The sequence below is a fragment of the Ammospiza nelsoni genome, chromosome 7, assembly GCF_027579445.1.
Source record: "Ammospiza nelsoni isolate bAmmNel1 chromosome 7, bAmmNel1.pri, whole genome shotgun sequence".
Lineage (NCBI taxonomy): Eukaryota > Metazoa > Chordata > Aves > Passeriformes > Passerellidae > Ammospiza > Ammospiza nelsoni.
The window spans coordinates 9,369,160-9,390,843 of record NC_080639.1 but is presented as its reverse complement, the minus strand read 5'-3'; the positions used below and the strand labels follow the sequence as shown (position 1 = coordinate 9,390,843).

The 21,684-nt window shown below is 38.6% G+C and overlaps 1 protein-coding gene across 2 annotated transcripts in view; it reads left to right on the top strand.

The window, feature by feature from the left end:
- COL5A2 (collagen type V alpha 2 chain) overlaps positions 1-21,459 on the top strand; it is a 96,999-nt gene extending 75,540 nt beyond the window's left edge. For both annotated transcript variants that reach the window (XM_059475668.1, XM_059475666.1), the window contains exons 25-54: positions 485-583; positions 1,249-1,302; positions 1,834-1,932; positions 2,028-2,081; positions 2,180-2,233; positions 2,733-2,786; positions 3,342-3,395; positions 3,729-3,773; positions 4,214-4,312; positions 5,074-5,181; positions 5,306-5,359; positions 6,817-6,870; positions 6,992-7,045; positions 8,070-8,123; positions 8,874-8,981; positions 9,090-9,143; positions 9,342-9,395; positions 10,465-10,626; positions 10,725-10,832; positions 11,729-11,836; positions 11,984-12,037; positions 12,364-12,471; positions 12,571-12,624; positions 13,897-14,004; positions 14,867-14,920; positions 15,592-15,699; positions 16,340-16,631; positions 16,794-16,981; positions 18,772-18,996; positions 19,822-21,459. In XM_059475668.1, the coding sequence (XP_059331651.1) occupies positions 485-583; positions 1,249-1,302; positions 1,834-1,932; positions 2,028-2,081; positions 2,180-2,233; positions 2,733-2,786; positions 3,342-3,395; positions 3,729-3,773; positions 4,214-4,312; positions 5,074-5,181; positions 5,306-5,359; positions 6,817-6,870; positions 6,992-7,045; positions 8,070-8,123; positions 8,874-8,981; positions 9,090-9,143; positions 9,342-9,395; positions 10,465-10,626; positions 10,725-10,832; positions 11,729-11,836; positions 11,984-12,037; positions 12,364-12,471; positions 12,571-12,624; positions 13,897-14,004; positions 14,867-14,920; positions 15,592-15,699; positions 16,340-16,631; positions 16,794-16,981; positions 18,772-18,996; positions 19,822-19,968 (2,868 nt within the window). In that variant the 3' untranslated portion in view covers positions 19,969-21,459. The remainder of the gene's footprint in view (positions 1-484; positions 584-1,248; positions 1,303-1,833; positions 1,933-2,027; positions 2,082-2,179; positions 2,234-2,732; positions 2,787-3,341; positions 3,396-3,728; positions 3,774-4,213; positions 4,313-5,073; positions 5,182-5,305; positions 5,360-6,816; positions 6,871-6,991; positions 7,046-8,069; positions 8,124-8,873; positions 8,982-9,089; positions 9,144-9,341; positions 9,396-10,464; positions 10,627-10,724; positions 10,833-11,728; positions 11,837-11,983; positions 12,038-12,363; positions 12,472-12,570; positions 12,625-13,896; positions 14,005-14,866; positions 14,921-15,591; positions 15,700-16,339; positions 16,632-16,793; positions 16,982-18,771; positions 18,997-19,821) is intronic.
- The last annotated feature ends 225 nt before the right edge of the window (positions 21,460-21,684 follow it).

Genomic DNA, 21,684 nt, shown 5'->3' with positions numbered 1-21,684 from the left:
TTAAAGCTCCCTTGTTTTGAAATGTGCACAGTCAAGGATTGACCTGTTCTACTCCTATATTGCTTTATGTGTTACTGTGTAGGAGGGGGCTCTGTGAAAAATTGCCTATTCTTTCTGTGTGGTGTGATTTTCTAGACTTTGCCCTTAAAAAGATGGGTTTATCTGGCTTTCCTAACTGCTCTTACATTTCCAGGGAAATTGCTCACACAGGCATTTGACTAGTACTTCTGTAAATTCCTACCTTCTTAGTAAAAATATAGGGATTCTAAAATGCTTATATAAACTTGCTTGAAGGAGGAGAATTTTTTAAATAATAATTTTGGGGAGAAAAGATAATAATTAGAAAACTAATAATGGTAAAAATATTAATGATTTGTAACTTTGTTTGTAAAAATAGGTCCTTAATAGAAGATAATGTTTTATTTCACCTGCTCCTCTGTCACTGCTCTAGATGTTAACTAGTAGCTCAATTGTGTCTTTCTAGGGAGCCCAAGGAGAGCGTGGTCCAGCAGGATCTTCTGGACCTAAAGGAGGTCAGGGAGATCCTGGACGTCCTGGTGAGCCTGGCCTTCCAGGTGCAAGGGTAAGGGACTTGTAGCAGTACCCTATAAACTGTGGTACCTGTCATTTTCCAAAGGCAGCAGTGAATGCTGGGGAATTCAGAAGCTGTTCTGCAAGGGCAGACTGGTTTCAGTGGGGCTAAAGGCAAAGAGACCTGTCTTTATTTTCTGCTGATGGTGAGAAGCACAGGTTTTGTCTTAGAAAAAAGGAGAAATAGCCCTGATTGAGAACAGCTGATGCAAATGAAGGACATGTGTTTGTAAAGCACAGTTGCTACAGGTAACATGGATTGAAGGCCAACCTTCATTAAATTGTTGATTGATAACATGGAAGATTGAGTGGTACATATCACCTAGAGATTTTTTTTACCAGGAAAATTTTTGGAGGAAAATTCAAAATATCAGAAAAAGGGGATAAAGGGAACAGTAAAATGTGATATAGTTCATGGCAGAAATAAAGATGAGCCTGTGAGAAGCTTAAGAGGTGTAAAGCAAGAAAGAATAGGAAGAAGAAAAATCAAAGACAGTGAGACATGAAACTGTAAAGTGAATAAAAAATTAAGACCTTTAACATGTAGAAGTTTGTGCTATAGCAGTAATCAAGCATTTCTTTGGGATTTTTTAATGTTTCTTGATTGTTATAGAATTATAGACCAAACCCTAACACCAGTACTGTTCCTGCTTTTAGGGTTTGACAGGAAATCCAGGTGTTCAAGGCCCTGAAGGAAAACTTGGCCCCTTGGTAAGTGACAAAAATTAGTCTTTTCAGTTTATGTCACAGTAATTCAAAGGTCCTACCTCACTGAAATTGCCTTTATTAACCTGAGTTTTCTTTATTTATTAAGGCTCTTCTTCTCTTTTGATAGTTCACTTTACATTCCTAACTTCAAAATTAGTACCAATAACATTTGTTTAGTTTTGTCTGTATCACAGTGTCTCTTGCTTACCTGCTGCTCCATCATTGTTAAATGTTTGAACTAAATATTTTCCTAGTTGAAGCTTTGGACATATTTTCCTAGTTGATGCATGGACACAGTAAATTATTTTTTACATGATTCAGTTCTAGTAATTGCATAGCATTTGGTTAAATCCAGCAGTATGGCTATTGCTGTGTCTGCTGTAAAGACATTTTGACTGATAAGTGAAGCCCCAAGCCAGGTTAATGTTATTTTCTTTATATATACAAGCATTTTCTTGGGATTAATACATTCATATGAATAAATATGAATAAATATATTTAGAATTTAATGTGGAAAATGCTTTATCTCTGCAGGGTGCTCCTGGGGAAGATGGACGTCCAGGCCCAGCAGGTTCCATAGGAATCAGAGGCCAGCCAGGCAGCATGGGCCTTCCTGGGCCCAAGGGTGGTAGTGTGAGTATGGCAATCCCTTTTTGACTTGAACCATTTCTGTATATTTTATGGGTGAAAAATATCTAAACATGGTCATTTTTATTTCTGCAATTTAGGGTGATCCTGGAAAGCCTGGAGAAGCAGGCAATGCAGGAGTCCCAGGACAGAGAGTGAGTGTGGCTGTTATTTGCAGTGGTTATGGAAAATGGTGTTTTTCTGTTATGTGTGTTCACTACACAAGATTTCTTCCCCTGTCATTTTAATGTAGGGAGCCCCTGGCAAAGATGGTGAAGTTGGCCCTTCTGGTCCTGTTGGCCCACCAGTAAGTCAGTTTTTACCTCTCTGCCTGCCTGCCTGCCTGGTACTCCATCTACTCACTCCTCTTTTGACTTCTATTCTTATCAATCTTCATGCCAGTTGCTGATTCCAAGCAAAATATTCCAAGAACATTTAAAGAAAAGTTGTCTTAGAAAAATTGCCAGCTTTGTATTAAAATATATATATTAGTAGTCTAATTGCTTTTACTAACCTTTACAAAAATAGCGCAAGGAGTAAAAAATTATCATAGTTAATTTTCACATCTTTCTTGGTTTTAATGGAACTGAATATTTTCCTTTTACCAGAGAACCTTTAGGGGAAGGGTTTGAAAGAAATTATACATATCCTATTACGTCTTTTAGATAGGCTATCTTGTCCTGGGATAAGTAAAAATGTATAGTGAATAAATACCTAATTGAAAATATGCATATTCAGAGAAAAGAAAAAATTGTGGAGCCTGCCTATATTCCTTTTCTGTTTACTTATTACTTCCTTTTGTGTAGGGTCTGGCAGGAGAAAGAGGAGAACAAGGCCCTCCAGGTCCTACAGGGTTTCAGGTATGTGCCTTTTTTATTAAATTAAAAAATAAACAGCCATGTCTTTATCAACTAAATTGGAGAAATTCAATCAAATTATGCATAATATAACTTCAGAACTAAGGCAAGGAGATTCAGAATAATTAATGATCCATAACTTTCATATCAGCTGTGCACTAAACCAAACTGGCAAAGGCTTAAACACCAGCTCTGTATCCCTTGAGAGGACCTTTGATGCCAATCAGTTTTAATTTGAAGATTTTCCAAAAAAGTTCCAAATATGTAGCAAAATAATTGTCTTGATAATGAAGTTTTAATTAAATCAATATCTGTTTATAGAGAACTTTACTTCTAGGGCTGAGATGTCCTGCCAATGTTAAGGAAGGGCTGGTATCTGCTTTAGAGAGGGGAAAACTTTTTGGTGCAATATTCATGTAACTCTTTCCTTTGGGAATCTCTGAGAGTGTGCTCTTGTACTGAGTGTACTGCATCATTCATGATCTTGGTGTCCTAGTTAAGTCTGGATTTACATAACTTTCTATCATAACTTTCTACCATTTTATTTACTTTTTACAGGGCTTGCCTGGGCCACCAGGTCCTCCAGGTGAGGGAGGAAAACCAGGTGATCAGGTAATGTATGTGTAACATAACATTAAAAAAATACAATTTAGAAAGTAGTTTTATATTTTTTTCTCTCTCTAATTGAATTTCCCATTCTGTTTCAAAATACTTACTGATTGATGTAGTCTGCAAGCTGTCTAAGAACTGCTTCGCCATAAAATAATTATGAGAATCTGTGTTCTTGGACTGAGCTGGACTATCACCTCTTGTCATTGACAGATAGGATTTAGAACTGGCCATCTACATTCACAGTACTTTGGAAATAAAAATGTTTGTCTCTAATATTCATAACTATAAAGTTATGAATAATGATTTCATTCTAATGGTGAATTTTGTTCTTAGGGCGTGCCTGGAGATCCTGGAGCTGTTGGTCCATTGGGCCCCAGGGTAAGTGTTTTCTTTTAGAGTTTAATATTCATAACAGCTCTCTGAGGTTGGAAGTTGATGCATGCCATAGACTTTAACAGCTAAAGTCAGTATTTGACCTTTTCCCCCACCAACAAAATGAACAAAATGGTTTTAAATATGGATATGTTTTAAGACAGTTTCTGTAAAATCTACCACCTTTAATTATTTTGTAGCTCCTGAAGTGGTGTTGAGTACTACCTGCTGGATGATTTGGTTTATGCTGTGAATTGAGAGTTTTTAGTTTGCTGAGCAACATATTTCCCCCACCTCTAACAGCAAAAGCATAAAGCTAGTTATTATTTAATCAGTTCTTCTAGAATTTTTTTCACAGACTCTGCTGCACTTATGGTGTATTTAGGATTTTGTCTACCAGAATTCTACCCTGCCTTGTAAATAAATTACAATCTTCCATTTTGTAGGGAGAACGTGGCAATCCAGGGGAAAGGGGAGAACCAGGTGCCTCAGGTCTCCAGGGTGAAAAGGGGATGGCTGGAGGCCATGGTCCTGATGGCCCAAAGGTAAACTGAGTAGAGATTTGCATTGCTGCAGTGATGTGATGTATAATTTTGATCATTTGCATGAACATAAGAGAGATTTTTAATTATAAGTATGAAGGCATCTCCGTTTTATAAGGAAGGACACACAATTCCAGTTATAACAATATTAAAGACTTGCAACATACTTAAATGTTGAGAATTGGGTACTGTAGAACTGGGAAAAGCCATTTCTGGGCTGCAGAAAACCTTCTAGCAATGTTGTAAGAGCCATGCCAATTTACACAAAGACACTTGACAGGGCTAAGCAGTTAAAAGGAAATGCTGAAAGCTTCATGCCTGCATGCATGTACCTGCTGTGGATGTAACTAGGCCAGCAAAGTCAGGTCAAGCAGGGAGTGCCTCTAGTTATGTGAGACCTGTAACAGACACGAGCATCTCTGCCCCTGGCAACTTCTCCCTGTACCTAGTTTCTGTACTAAACCTATGTGACATCAAGGTCAAGGCAGAAAGATTCTCAAGCTTCTCTTTTTGTCTGTTTTCATCTCCAGTATGCACTGATTAAATATTAATGTATTTGGAAGAACTACGGTATTACAGTTGGACTTCCTGAGTAACACAATGGGAAAAGAAAAGTATTTGGATGTGAATAAAGTCCAAATTTCAGATAAAATTATTACTTAAAACTGTACCTCAGAGAATTCAACACAGGCACAACATGTTCTGCAGCCTGGAGACAAAGATGCTTCTCGGATGAATAGGCAACAACTTGTCTTTTGTTCCAGGGAAGCCCAGGCCCTAGTGGGACACCTGGAGATCCAGGACCACCAGGCCTTCAGGGCATGCCTGGAGAGAGAGGGATTGCTGGAACACCTGGCCCTAAGGGTGATAGAGTAAGTGTGTTCATTGCTGTCCTCCTGAGTAGCATGACCTGTCCCTTAACACTGCAGTTGTTCCAGGGAATGACCTGCACAGCATTCCATGCCATAACTGGGACTTTCTGGGTGTTTTCCATAGGGTGGCGTAGGTGAGAAAGGTGCTGAAGGTACAGCTGGCAACGATGGGGCAAGAGTAAGTAAATCTGTCCTTCCTTTTAGACCTACTCTTCACACACTGTTTGTTTACTGTGCTAGGGGACTCAGCTTGTGGAGTTAAGCACTATGCAGTGTTATGTTATGTCATACATTTACAGTCATTACCTCACCCTCCAAATCTTCAAGTTTTTCAAGACTGCTGTGCAAAACGTTTTGGGGTCTCTGTGTTCCAAGCCCCTATTTGGTATCATCAGTAATGCAAGTTAAGAACTCAATGGAAAAGATTCACAGTTGATTTGGGATTCGTCTAAGTTGACTCTAGTAAAAAATATGAACAAATGAGCAGGCAGATCTTCCAGATCTCAGTTTTGGACTAAGACTCCTCCTCCTTGTCTCCTTCGAGTTGCCCGCAGTCTGTCCTAAATTTCCCAGGTGAAAATTCCTGTCAATGTACTAAACTTCACATAAGCAGTAAGTTGCTGGCACTTTTAGAAAGTTTTGAATCTCCATTGCATTAATAAGGTCTCTAGTCTGCTCAAGCTGTGTTCAAGACACATTGCACACACTCTGCTGCACAGACCAACTGTCCAATAATCTCAGTTGCACTGGTTTTCTTTGTGTGGACTGACCATTTTTCCTTCCCAGAAGTTATTTAAGTTACTTTTTACATGAATTGAGAATGTATCTGAGGTTCTTGAGTTGTGCAAACCAGTTGGAGTACTAGCTGCTAAGCATTTGGAAATCTGAGGTACAGTCAAAATACAAGGATCCTGTCTAGACTACATTTATTGTTAAAGAGGAAATTTTTTTTTTGAGAAACTCTATTATACAGAAGCTCTAATAAAGTTATCATGTGTGAGCTGGAATTGGTTATCTAAATCAAACATTATCCAAAGATACAGAGAAGTTCTTAGTGATTGTAAGGGATATTTAGAGCTTATGGTAGTTAATGAACAGGTGAAGTAATGGTGAGCTGAAGGATCATTATGTGGAGTTGGTGGGTTTGGAAGGAGAGTTTGCAACATATTTGCCTGCCTTATGAAGAGATAAAGAACATTTTTGCACAGTTTGTAAGATTAAAATGAATCTTCATAAAAAGTGATGGATACTTTAAGAAGTGAAATACTAACATAAAAGAAATCAAACACTGCAGGTGGGAAAAAAAGACTTGATTCCTTTTTGAGAGAGTAAAATAAAGCTGGGACTTTTGGTTTTTTTTTTGTATTATTGGCCTTATTAATGAATACTGGATAAAGCAGATGATGAGCTTAGAGAAGAAAGAGGGAATGAAGGAAAGCAGATCTTTTGTGGGGAGTTTGGTCGTTAGGAGAGAAAATGCAAGTTAATTTTAGATAAAGAAGATTAAAGATGTTTCCAGAGATAAAATAGAATTCAAAGGAATGAAAAAGGGAATGGTAATATATGAGGAGTTTTAAACTGTCTTTTTTGGAGCATCACTTTTCTAACTTACTTTCATCTTAATTTGTTCAAAAGGGTCTCCCTGGTCCAATAGGCCCAATGGGTCCAGCAGGTCCCACTGGTGAAAAGGTAAACAGATTTTTATTCCTTTCTCTACTGAAGTTCCTTAATATTATCAGACTTCATTAGCATTTTAATGACCAAACAAGTTAGTTACTTGGGAAATAAAATTCTTTTATTTTATTTTAAGGGTGAACCAGGTCCTCGAGGTCTAGTTGGTCCTCCTGGTTCCCGTGGAAACCCTGTGAGTAAACATAATTTTTTTTTGGTCTGGTATAAGTTAACAATACCTAATGCTGATCCAAACTCCAGGCATTTTTCTTATTTGCTGATATATTTTCCCCTTTTTCTTTCCCTTTCTCTGTAGCCAAGTGTGAAGTTCTGACTTGTTGCTGTGCACTTGCAAAAGTATTACCAGATTTTCTTCCTGTGACCTACACTTGTTTTAGGGCAAACTTTATAGAGTCACCCTCACTTACCTCACTCCTGAAACGATGCCACCACTTGTAATTGTGTCAATGTTTTTAAAAGCATGCCCCTAGCAGATACCACTGCACATAAACAAATATTTAATGGGCAAAGTGCAGAGGTAATCCTTAGTTCATCCAGTTATGTAACTCGTGTCATCTTCCATCTATTAGTGACTTGAAGTATTTTAAGGGTTGACTTCAATTAGGGAACTAGAGGCCAGCTCAGCCCTTCTAGATCCTTCACACTGCTTGAAATTGATTATGTCCCTGTCATAAATCAGAACACTCTTATTTCCAGTATAACTTGGAGCAGCTTCCACCCTTTTAGGGAGTGCTGGAGTTGGCAGCCTTCAGCTACTTCTTTTCCAAGCAAATGTTGTGTGGAAAGCTTAGTCAAAGCCTGTTGTGACCTTATAGAAGAGTACATCTTTGAACTACTGTGTTTTTTCCCCAGTGTGATTGGAGTGGTAGGTTGAATGCAGTGTGTGCTCTTTGGCCATCCCTGAAAGGGGTGGGTTGTGACCAGAATTTCTCCCAATGCTGTTTTAATAATCACCTGTGCCTTCCATCTCTGAATTCTGAAAGCTCAATATAGTCTTGAATGCATGGCAACTTTTAACATCATAGGTAACATTATTTTCTGATTAAAAGATCATTTGATTCTGATTAATAGAACAAAAGTATAATGACACTTAGGGTGGTAAATAGTTAGCATCCTTTCTGATATATTGAACTGTAACTGATACTATCTGTAGAAAGATGGTTTTTAAATACAGCTATTTCAATTTTTCTGCCCAGGGTTCCCGAGGAGAGAATGGCCCAACTGGTGCTGTTGGTTTTGCTGGCCCCCCGGTATGTGTTTTGAACACTAATGAGTTTCCTGTCCTCATGCTTTGACACACTTAATTTCCTTCATTATGAATAATATTGTGGTGTTCTGGATCAGGAGTCTTATTTTTGCTGCAAAAAGAGCTGTTCTTTCTCCCATCAGTATATCAAGTGAAGGAAAGGGCCAATAAGCACCCTAGACAGCTAAAAAGTGGTTTTCTTGTTAGGATTATGTAATTGCTCACCAGATTTCATATTTTCATTAGCATGTTATGTTGTTCCTTTGAAATTAAAATAAGGGAAGTTAAAATGTTTCTACTGAAGGTAGCAAAGATTTTTGCCATGAGTAGTGAAGGCTGGAATGAGGTGATGGACCAGATGGACTGGAATACCCTAAGGTTTCCTACAGCCTAAGTATTCTGTTTCAGGATCCCTTTCACAGTCTTGCACCTGCTTCCCTTGATGGGAAAAAAAGACAATGTTTGTTTTGTAGCTGCTGAGGAAAATAGAAAATCTAGAGAGAAGAAAAATGTGAGCTAGAGAGGTAAAATATTTAAAATGGAAATACTGGCTTCACAGAATGTTTAGAAAATGTAATATGTGGCTTTCCAATGACCATGCTGAATTGTTAGACAAATTCAGTATTTTCTGGACTGATTTTTACCCCTGGTATTTTTATTTTTACCCTTTAAAAAATTCTCTACAGAATTATTTTGTTAGGAAAGATTTGGTGTTCCCTGCCCTGATGCTTCTTCTAAATAATTTTTCTTATAGGGCCCTGATGGTCAGCCTGGTGTCAAAGGTGAACCTGGAGAACCTGGACAGAAAGGAGATGCTGGATCTCCAGGACCACAGGGTCTTGCTGGGTCTCACGGTCCCCCAGTAAGTACAAATAAAATCCTCTCAGAACCAGTGACATGGGCTGATCTTGTTAATTTAAAAAAATTCTGGGTGTTCACTATCATCCCTCTCTTTCTCCTTTCCTTTTAGGGCCCTCCAGGTGTTCCTGGTCTGAAAGGTGGTAGAGGAACTCAGGGTCCACCTGTAAGTAGACATTGTGTTGAGACTTGGCTGCAGATAATCTAATACTGAAATTTTATGTAATGTGTGTATTATTCCTTATCTCAGCTTGTTTTTTAAGTATGTAAATATAATTTGCTCAATAATTCAGCCAAGAACATTTAGGTAACTAGTGCTGTGTTTCTTTTGATAAAGATGCCATTAAAAAGGGGCTTTTTTTAGGGTGCTACTGGATTCCCAGGATCTGCTGGAAGAGTTGGGCCTCCAGGACCTACTGTAAGTTAATTATAATTTTCCTAGTAGGTATGTTTTATAAAATGGTCATCAAGAATCTGAAGGTTAAATAAAGCAAGAAAGGTGAGCCAGTGTTTATGGCCTGATGGTATTGAAGAGAACAGTTTGTCAGCACTGACTGATTGTTTGCATCATTAAATAAAGCTCATTAGTCTTCAGCTTGGTCCAATGCCTGATATTGGTCCAAGGCTTTCCATTGGGTTAAGTAGGCTTTCAAATTGCTGCTCAAATTGCTCCAATGACTTAATTGCTTAGAGGAATAAAAAATCCCAACTTATATTTTCCTCTATATTTTACTTTTTGTCCTTTTAGTGGTGACTGAAATTATGACAGTTTTTGGAAAAGAAAGAGCCTCTACTGGATTCTTTCATTTGGTGGAGTTACTCCTAAGTTCCATTAAAATAAACTCAAACCCACAAACACAAAATATCTTCTGTTCAAACATTTGCAGAAACACTACAAATAAATACTAGCTGTGGACCCAATTGAGGGTTGACCACACAGAGAAGTGTGTCATGCTTCATATGCCTTTTAATGTTATGATGAAAAAAACCAACTTGCAGCCATTGTAAGGTTATCAAATGTGAAGTTTACGGAAAACTTAATATGCACATGAAGTCTTTTAAAAGTATTTGAGAAATGAACAAAGGTCTGTTGAAACACTAATTTGTGCCATGGAAATGAAAAGTTTATATCCAAACTTTAGCTTGATTATGGTAGAGAGAATGGGCAAGAGTGAGTATTCTAGCAGTGGTTATATACTTGAGGTGAAAGAAAAAAAGCAAAAAAGAGAGAAACATACAAAAGTGTCTTTTAAAGAAGTGAGTTTGGAATTGAAGATTGAGAGGGGAAATGGATGGAACTTGGACATAATTTGATATTTATTTAATTTCATTCATTTGATCATAAAAGAGATGATAATAGCTTTTAGCTCATTCTCATTTGTTAGCCTCAGAGCATGCATTTATAGCTAATTGAAACACAGTCCTTAGAATTTTATTGTCCTGGTCAGAAAAGGGCCCAATATAATGATGTGTTTTCATTTTTTTAGGGAGCCCCAGGGCCTGCTGGGCCTATTGGTGAGCCAGGAAAAGAAGGTCCCCCAGGTCTTCGTGGTGATCCTGGTTCTCATGGCCGTGTGGGAGATCGAGGGCCAACTGGGCCTCCTGGTGGCCCTGGGGACAAGGGTGACCCAGGGGATGACGGGCAGCCGGTACGTCCCTTGACTGTCCCTCCACCAGCTCCAGGCTCGCTCTCATTGCTCATTGCTGCTGACATGACAGTGACATTGCTTCTTCCTCTGGATTTCAGGGCCCAGATGGCCCCCCTGGCCCAGCAGGAACTACTGGTCAAAGAGGAATTGTTGGAATGCCAGGACAGCGAGGGGAGAGAGGCATGCCTGGGCTGCCAGGGCCTGCAGTAAGTGACCACCAGGCTGTGTGCCATCAGTCTGGGATCTTCTGTGTGAGATTTGCCCCTTAGCATGAGGAGAAAGCTGGAAAACTCCAGTTGCAGGAGGGAATAGAGAGAGAATAATAAAGAACTTAATCTCATTCAGATGCATGGGATGGAAGGTTTACTTCCTTTTAGTTTCTGCCGTAATGGAAAGTCTGAACCTGAATTAAGAGTAAGTGAATAATAACATTAAGGCTCTTGTGTAAAATGTTCCTATTTGACTTAAAACTTGGTCCCTGAAAACAACAACCCCACACTCTCATTTAGGTACCCAAATGTCACTAGAATATGAGTAAATACTCTGCAAGCACTGTTTCATAAATTGTGAACTACAGTCTTCCAAATTGCCACTTGAGCTCTCTTTGCATTCATGTAGGATTTATAGATATTTGCTGGATAGCCTAATGATCCAGTAGATCAAGCCATTAAATAGTATTAAATCCATTAGTAAAAAGATTGATATGGAGGATCTGTCATTACCACTGGATCCATGAAGTCACTTTATAGCTAAAGTCGGCCAGAAATTTTTCAAGGCTAACAAGATTTGTTGGTGTTGAGGCAGAAAAAACGTTATTTATTTCAAACTTCATTATTTTTTTCTGAAATCTAAAACACCATACCTATTGCAGAAAATGACATCAGACTTACTGATTTATCAGTAACTTCTTAAAAATACATAGTATATTAAATATGTATTCAAATTATGTAAGAACATTTTCTTTAAATATAAAGCTTTTTTTCCATCCGCAAATGTAGATAGTATTTCAGTCTGGCAGTAGTAGTTTGGCAGGCAGCAGGTTTTTAGTGCTTTCTTTATTTTGTGATTAAAATTTTAATATGATATTTGTAATGTTTTTTAGGGTACTCCAGGAAAGCAAGGTCCCACAGGGCCACCTGGTGACAAAGGTCCCCCAGGACCTATGGGCCAGTCAGGTGCCACTGGGCCTGTAGGTGAAGCTGGTCCAGAAGTAAGTATTACAGCATTGTAGCATGCAAGAAAAGACATAGTCATTCTCCTTGACTTGAAGTTAGAAGTGGAGAACAACTTTCTAATTCTTCTAGAAATGCAGGATTACAGAGTTAATCAATAGCTCTATTTTATTCCATAACTCCAGGGACCTGCTGGTAATGATGGTACTCCTGGACGAGATGGAGCTGTTGGAGAACGTGTAAGAATATATTCTCTTCTTAATTTTCTTCTGCAAACCCTCATTTTATTCTTGACTTATTGTAGATTTTCTTTTCATTCAGTTAACCTGATGGAGAGCTTGTTCTGAAAGTGTATCCCAGCTTTGAATATAGTACCTCTCAAAGCTGAGGATGCCTGGCTAAGAGGCTAAGAACATCTGCTTCCACAAACTCAGACTTGAGTTCTTGCAGCAGGAATATCTTTGTAGGTTGCAATTGCTCAAAAGTAGACTGGCAGTGCTACAGTTTTATTGCATTGGTCCAGGCCAGTCCTCTTTAGATAAACAGCTGAAATTCTGTTTTGCAGGGTGATCGTGGTGAACCTGGCCCTGCAGGCTTACCAGGTTCTCCAGGAGGCCCAGGAACTCCGGGTCCTGTTGGCCCTCCAGGAGATGCAGGTCAAAGAGGTGAAACTGTAAGTGATGCTTTTTTAAAAAATATTTTGCTTATCAAAAACTATTGTGTATGGTTTTCATGCATTGCCTCACATTCTTTCTGTATGCAATCTTTGTAGGGTTCTCGAGGTCCCATGGGTCCCCCAGGCCGTGCAGGAAAGAGAGGTTTGCCTGTAAGTTGCCCATGGTCACTGAGGTTTTGTCTGAGATAGCACTGAGGAAAGTGTGTGAGGAATTCAGCCCAAATGAGAATGCCAAGCAGGGCTTCACCTTGTGTTGTGGGTGCAGGTAGTTCTGAGCTGCAAAGCTGCACAGATTTGGATATTTGTATTTGGATACTCCAGTAGTGCTTTGGAAGCCTCTTTATTTGGAGCATGTTAGTGTCTGGATAATGATAGGACCTGAGTTAGCAAATGACTGGAGTCTGGTCTAAATAAGGGGTAAGGAAATGATTACTTAACAAAAAAGGATGTTTTTAGATAAAAATGGCAGAAATACAACAAAATCACCTGTTCCCATTAAAAAGCCTAATTCAACTCATGAACTTCCAGCTTCAGTCTGAAAAGGAAAATAAACAAAACTCCTCTTTTTTATGTTACATAAGTCTTTTACAATCCAAGCCTGGAACAGAAAATTAATTGCAAACTTGGGAAATTCAAAACAATGTTGTCCTGTCCCTAAGCAGATGTCATTTGAGAGACAGTAAAGTTTATTGAGTAGTTAGTGATAATGATGCCATAGATAAACTATTTGGAATCTGGCATTGAGAAATTTAGCATGTAATTTGGGCTGAGAAATATAGAATTGAAAACAGCAGCCACATTTTCCAATGATTCTTGAATTAGTGTGAGAAGTTTGCAATTATCAAAGCTAACAAGGAAATTGTGACAGTAATAGGAACAAGGTATTTGTGCTGCCTGGGTGTTGTCTGTAGTTAGGGAATGTAACTTCACTTGTACTTAAATCATAATGAAGGTGAAAGAAGCTGTGAGAAGTAAAGATGCAGCCTGGATGATTTCATATTGAAAATATGCTTTATCATAATGAATCTGTAAGAGATCTTTAATATTTCAATCTCATTAACAAAAATCATCTGCCTTATGCAGTAAGGTGAAGAAATACACTGATATTTTAAAAATTAGCTTTCTAATTTATTTATTATCATTAGTAGAGTTCCATGGGTTTTTTACTGTATTATGTAGCTAAGTAGAGTAAATTTGCTACAACTGTATTTAAGTGCAGCACAGTTTTCTGTAATTATTTACTTATTCTTTGATAAAAAGTTAAGATTCCTGGAGCTGCCTCAATGCTATCACCTTCTCCATCTTTAAAAGGGAAGGAGGTCTAAGTGCAGTGTCTAAAAGAAAATGAGGGGGTTTTGAGGTTGGAGTTTTTTCCCAGTTCTTTTTTCCCAAAATTTTACATTTCATCATTGATATTTACAGGGTCCCCAAGGACCTCGTGGTGACAAAGGTGACAATGGAGATCGAGGTGATAGAGGCCAAAAAGGACACAGGGGTTTCACCGGACTTCAAGGCCTTCCTGGCCCTCCTGTAAGTTGTTCTGCTTTTACTATAACCTTATTTGCTTGGTACTAAATTGGTGTATCAGGAACATAGTTATTTAAAGTGGAAAATAAAGCAAAGTAGTAATGTTTTCCCCACAAGGTGTTTGAGTGGCCTGGTGTCTGTACTTGCTAATATTTTAATGCAATTTTAAAATACTTGATGAGTTACATGATGAGTTAAACCTGTTGTTGCAAGATGTGTGTTCTATTCTTGTTCCCTTTGCAAGGCCAATCCCTTACAGTTAATGACCTGTCAGCACAAGATGGTAACAAAAGCTGGTAGTTTGAGATAAGCAATTTAGAGTGTGAAATGATTTTTGGCAGTGTTTGAATTCATTAGAGTCAAGGAAGCCAGTGCAAAATCCCAAAAGGACTGTGAGAGCATTTCTTTCTAATATTTTCAAGAACTTTAAGATTTCATTGTCAATTGAATGGAAATATCATGGAAAACTTGCTTTTAAATTTTTTTTTTTTTATTTTAACATTTATACATTTATTCACTGGTGCTGTGAAAATGTTGGAAGTTTCAATGCACAGGAACAGCAGCAACAAAAAACCTGACACCAAAATTATCTTTTCACTTGGCAATAGAGCTGCCATTTACTTTCTTGTGAGCCACTCTGATTATAAATACCTTGAAACCAGGGCTTTTCTAGAGAAACAGCTTTACAGCCAATCTGATTACTTGATTAATTAAGTTACTAAGGGATTAAGGTAAAGGTACCACCCATTGTTAATGTACCTTTTAATCCTATTCATACCAAATTGTGTGTATCGCACACTAATGCCTTAAAACTAAAGTAACATGCTGTAAATGGCACAATGATACAATAATTTCTTCTGTTTAGGGTCCAGTTGGTGAACAGGGCAGTCCTGGCATTCCAGGCCCATTTGGTCCTCGGGTGAGTACAACTTTTAAGGTTTTTCTTGCTTGGGTCTTGTTTTTTTTTCTTGTTCAGATGTCTATTTCTGCTTCACTTGGATTTCAATGACTTTTATTGACTTGGATATCATATGGTCTAAAATCTTTTGCTGAGATATCACCTTGTTTAATATATTAAAGCTTTGTCATGAGTGTAGTTTTTTGTAGCTAAAAATGTTGGCTCAGAATGACTAGAAGGCTGCAGTCTCTTTTACAGACACTTTTGCTGCAGCTCTGCCACTCATCCCCCATGCATGTCATTTACTCAAAAATAAAGGAGAAATACTGTCCCTTGGGAACATCCTAGGGAGGCATCTACATCTACCTCTGAGTCTGTGTCTGAGGGTGTACAGAAGCTACTCCTGTCTGCACAGCATCTGGAATCTGAAACTTATCCCACTTGAATGGTTAAGGAGAAAGATATACAGCTGAACCAAGTTGTATTATCTGAGGTGATTCACTTGAGAAGAGCAGCTTTTAAACTGCCTTCTTACTTTTACAGGAGAAGAAAAAAGGTGATTTTTAAAAGTTTGGTAATAGGCACAAGTAATCAGATTGGTTCCTGACAAGATATTGCATGTAATGGGCTGCTTTGTAAAGCTTTGTTACTAAATGCTGAAATACATTCCATCTATTTCCTATATTTTCTAGGGTCCTCCAGGTCCAGTTGGTCCTTCTGGAAAAGATGGAAGTCCTGGTCCACTTGGGCCAACTGGGCCTCCTGGTGTTAGAGGGACTGTGGGAGAGGCTGGACCTGAGGTAAATTGATGGGAATATAGGGGAAAAAGTTATCTTCAAATAATCAGATTCTTTTTTATAGTCCATCACATTATTTTCTTGAATATCTATGAGCTCAAGACAAACGATAAAATGTGGTAGTTTCTCCAAGAAACATCCAGGCTAACTGTATTGGAAGGTTTCATTTCTTACTCATTTTCATCTTCTGAAGCTGGGATGATCCCAGCCTCATCCACCTGTGCTCTTTTTAGGCTGAGCTGGATGTAGTTCTGTGGGTGGCTTACTGGATCCTGCTGGATCTGTGGTCCAACACGGCTGTTTGGCCACTTGGGTCCTAAACTCAGGACCAAGCACAGGCTAGCAGTGGCTCAAAGCTGGCAGTCCCAGAGAGTGAGCACAGCCACCTGCCTGACTGCCAGCACCCTCCTCCCCTGTGCCATGTGTTAGGGAGATCCTTCACTCCAAATGAACAGCCCAAACTGTAACACTGAGCCCAGTGACCTTCATGCTGGGCTGAGGTTTACAGACACCAAACCATGAGCTGATTTAGGGTAACTAGCCCTGAAGTTTTGTGGAGTTTTTTTTGGTGGCAGGCTTTGCTATCATTTGGCATAGTAATTACTCTACTGGGCCTCTGTTGCTTTCTTGTTTTGAACCTTAGGGCCCACCAGGTGAGCCTGGTCCTCCTGGCCCTCCAGGGCCCCCAGGCCACCTCACCGCTGCCATCGGTGACATCATGGGACACTATGACGATGCCATGGCGGATCCACTACCGGAGTTCACTGAAGATGAAGCAGCCCCTGATGACCACAATAAAACAGACCCAGGAGTCCACGCCACGCTGAAGTCTCTGAGCAGCCAGATCGAGACCATGCGCAGCCCCGATGGCTCCAGGAAGCACCCAGCGCGCACCTGTGACGACCTGAAGCTGTGCCACCCCTCCAAGAGGAGCGGTGCGTGGTCACACCTCTGCTCTGGGCCCTCTGAGCCTGCCTTGTGCCCAGCATGGCCTTGGGCACTGCTTTGCACTGCTGCAACATCATTCTGCTTGTGTCTTCCCAGCTGTTTCAAAAATCTTTGTGATGTAACACAATCACGTTTTATGTTCTTTGCAGGTGAATATTGGATTGATCCTAACCAAGGATGTGTTGAAGATGCTATAAAAGTGTACTGCAACATGGAAACTGGGGAGACCTGCATTTCTGCCAACCCATCCAGTGTGCCCCGCAAAACGTGGTGGGCCAGCAGGTCCTCTGACTTAAAGCCTGTTTGGTATGGCCTTGATATGAACAGGGGATCACAGGTAAATAAATACAGTCACTCTTAAAATTGGCTTCTGTAAGGCTTGTTGCCTTGTGGCTTGGAACTTCTTCTGCTGCTCTGAGCAGGTTCTGCCAGTCACAACATTATACCTGTTGATTGACTGGCTTATAGTCAATTCATTGTTAGTATCATATAATAAAGATAGGAAATAACTGGGAAAAAACTCAATGCAAGTGCATCTAATGCAGGATTGGCTAAAGCAGACCACTGCTGGACAAAAACATCAGCTTCTCTATCAGTCTTTTACTAAATCTCTGTCTTGTCTTAAATGACTGTACTTCTACCCTAATACATAATCCAGATCCCTGCTGTTTTAATTGAATTCTAATCTTCTTTTCAGAAAACTCTATACTGATAAAAATATGAAAATTACTTTATAAATTTGCTTGAAATGAAAGTATGATTGTTATCATATGATCAGATTGATCCATGATGAATCCATCAGGCAGATAAAATTTCACTCATGTTTCTGCTGGGTTTTTCCTCTATGGTAATTTCTAAGATTAGGCTTAATGACCCTGACAAATAACAGAAGTTTGTCCTATGTGAAGTATATAATTTATTAACTAACTTTTGCAATTTTTATTTCTAGTTTATCAAAAGCACAGAGAATGTACTCAAATGTTGTTTCATAGAGTGTTATTACTTTGAAATTCAGTATTTGGTGCATGAAAAATAATGCTTTTTTTTTTTTTTTGATTACTAAGAACAGTTCAGAACTTTAACAGCTGAGAACAGATGTGATATTGATTTTTTTTTTGAGATGCTTTCACTTATTACTAAATTCAGGAAGTCTTGTCATGACCTAACACATCCCAGTTGATGTTGAGCTGCCTGCAGAGCTACACAGAGGGGTTTGTAAGGCAGTTGCTCTGTGGAGGAACAAATTATCTTCAGGGATACTAAAAAAAGAATATTTCAGTATTTTTGAAACACTGTCAGATTTGGTAACTAATAGTATGAGCAATGTAATAGTCAAGTGCACTCCTTATGGATTCTAAATAATAAATATATCCCAATGAATAAGATCTTCTCTTCATTGGTTTCAGTGAAATTTATAAACTTTTAGTAATTCTTGATTGTTGTTTTTTATCTTGCAATGATTCATAAAACATGAATAAAATGGAACCTCCATGAATAGGATTAAAAAAACCTCAGGAATTTTAGAATTTGTCATACTGGTAGAAAAATTACTTGTTTTTTATAGAAACACTGACACTTTGTGAAACATTTGTCAAACTCCTGTGCCAATTAATTAGTTTATAAGCCCATATGCAAACTTTGTTGGTTTATAAGGCCAATATAGTCAAACTTTGTTTGTTCTGCTTCTAGATACAATAGCAACCCTATAGAAAAAAAGTTAATAATTTGGCAATATATCAGGTGCATTGTAAAAGAGGTTTCTGTGCTTGATGTTTCTTACCTGCTTCAAGGTTACTCTAATGCATTATTCCATATGTAAGAATCCCTTTCAGAAATGAGGCAGAATTCATTCCAAAGCTTGGCATTATCTCTGGAGGCCCAGCTTCCTCTGACTTGTGCAGTTGCAGAGAATTATGATCAAAATTCTCCAAAATTCTCCCTGTTACAGAATATCTAAATTTCTTTGTCCTCAACTGGTGGCAAATTACAAAAGAAACCACTTAGATTTTATGTAATAGGGCTCATACTGGTCATGTCTGAAAGATGACAATAATGGCAGATATCTCTAAATTCACCAACACTTAATTTCAGTGTCTTGTTAATTGACCTATTTCTTTATCTCCAAAGTTTGTGTACGGGGATACAGCTGTCACTCAGATGACATTCCTGCGCCTCCTGTCCAAGGAAGCCTCCCAGAACATCACCTACCTTTGCAAAAACAGTGTTGGGTACCTGGATGACCAGACAAAGAACCTGAAGAAAGCAGTGATTCTGAAAGGGGCCAATGACCTGGAGATCAAGGCAGAGGGAAACAGCCGCTTCAGATACACTGTTCTGCACGACAGCTGCTCTGTAAGTTTGGGGGCTTTGCCCAAAAGGACTTTTGTACATTTTCACTTCTCTCTTGAATTAGAGAAAACACCCACACAAGGAAGTAATTAAAATTCTGCAGGACTTTGTAATGAATTGTAGACATAACTGATCAAACCAAATCAAAAGGGATTTTGTTATAATTCTAGCTTCACATAATAAAAGTCTGCACTATTTAGTGGCTATTTATAAATTCCTTCTTAGCAAGCATACTGAGATACATATCTTGGTATTTTGCGTTTCCCAGTACTTGTTTAGCTCTGAGCTGAGTGGAATCATACAAACTGGTGAGATAACCACAAACTTGTCTGCCAGATGGGCAAGATTATTGCAGCAGTACTGTGAAGGAAACTCACTGAGCTGGAAAGGAAAACTCCCTAAAATTTTGTGGTGAGCACAGAAAACAGAAAGCAGTAGATTTTTCAGAAATTTGGCAGTTTCAGCCAAGACCAACATACTGGCAAATATTCCTAAATCTAGTCCTGCACCTGAAAAAAGTTAAGTACTCTCTGTGCTTTAAAGTAAGCCCACAATTATGGGTGAAGGCACACATTATGAACAGTAGAGAAGAATTTCATAGCGTAAGAGAAAAATCAGCCCTGATGTGTCAGTCTGATAGATCTGCTCATTAGAGACATTTCAAAATAACCCAGGTGCAGTGCAGACAGCATTGCTCAGTGTTACTCAGCAAAGGTGCAGTGACACCCTCCTGAACAATCAGACAACTGACTCACCAGCTGCACTTCAGGCTGGTTTTAACAGAGCCCTGGCCTAATTTTAAATTTTTCCCCCTTCTTTTCCCTCCAGAAACGCAATGGGAACGTGGGCAAGACAGTTTTTGAGTACAGAACGCAGAACGTGGCGCGCTTACCCATCATCGATATCGCACCGGTGGACATTGGCAGTACCGACCAGGAATTTGGAATTGAAATTGGGCCAGTTTGCTTTGTGTAAGAGCAAGGGGGGAATATAACACACTACCCAGCAACAGCAGCAGTTAAACATGAACTTAGACTGATTGAAGTTAATCCTGAGACTCTTGAAGTAATGGCTGATATTGGATCAGCATTGTATATACAGCTCTTTCTAAATGCCCAGCCTCCTTTTGAATATTTATTTTACTTAAAAACCTTCTGTTTTCAATGATTGAAACCAACTGTTTAGTACAATTTTAAGAGGATTGAAGACAACCTTCAAAAAGTAATATGAATCCTTTTCCTCAATTTTGTTTCAAATTATTTTGACATTTCCAGGTATTCAAAATAGATAGATTTAATGTGGAACTATGTAAAATCTCTAATGGTTATTTCTTTTGCTTTGGTGTGTACTGAATAACAGAAAAGTAGAGTACTTTTGTGAACTGTTGGCTGTATTTCAATCATACCTGCTCCCTGTACCCCAGTTTGTGCTCCTGTGGTTGCCATTCACAGAAAGCTGTGTCTTCTGTAAAAGAAAGTCTCTTCAGACAAGACCATCTCAATTTGGCATTGTTTTTCTTGCACTTTTCTATGTAAGTCTGCTCAGAAGAGTGATCCATAGCCATGGTTAATTTATGAAGTAAAAATATTACTGGGGTAAATAGGGGTGTCCCATAGTAGGGGTGTCCTATATCTTAACTTTAAGGCTAGATTTCACTTCTCACAAATCTATCTGTGTAATTCCATTAAATTATCCTTAATCTTCAAAATATGTCTTAAACCCAATACTTGTCGATTTTCCAATATTTGCCCATCTAAGAAGCCATTACATATCAAATTATTCAGATGTCTTATATATGGTGCCAATTTCTGTGTGTTGCAGACCATTCACATGTATACCAGACCAATTGCTAATAAAGAAAGTTTAGAAATTCCTTGGTTTTAGCTGACATCCAGACATGCATCACCAGTAATTTGACTTGCTGGCCTTGAGTTGTCAAGGCAGGAAAGTTCCATCATTTCTTAGCATGAGCTACCTCATCTCTGGAAGTTGGGATGCAATTAATATTCCTGGTTTTCTTTTAGGTATTAAAAGGTGCTATGCTTCTGTTGTTATTTCAAGATAGGAGATAGGCAGGGCAAAAAAAAAAAAGCAACAAAGTGATGGTGCTAAATGACTCTGTAGAAGGCTGATGAAATAAAGATGCCTGCTGTCAATGTCATGTTCAGAGCTTAGCTGTTAGGCTTGCAGTGTTTGAGAGAACAATGTTACAGTGCATTTAATTGTTGGTCATTCAGTATATAGAATGTTTTGTACCTCCAACATGCTTTATTTTGTAAAGTATGTGGGTACAAACTTACTTAGGTTTTTTTGTTTCTTTACTGCATCTGTGCTCTCCACGTTTTTTTGTTTGTTCCTTAAAAAAAAATAAACAGCTGGGGCTCTCCCTAAAGAAAGTCATGCACATAGCTTTATTCATGTATCTTTGCAAAGCATTTAATTAAATACATGCTTCTCGCTATGTAAGTGGTTTCCTTTTTGTAAAACTCCTTCCAGTGTGTTCATTCCATATCAGTTCGTCCCCAGGAAATTAAAAATAGAAGTACTTATTGTTGTTTGGTTGCTGTTTGCATAAATCATTTGCAAGGCATTGTGAAATATTTTGAAGACAGGAGTAAAGGAGTATTTGTGAAGTACCTTCTGTGTCAGTTTTTACAGATAGGTGTCTGTTGTATGAAGGAAATCAGCAGG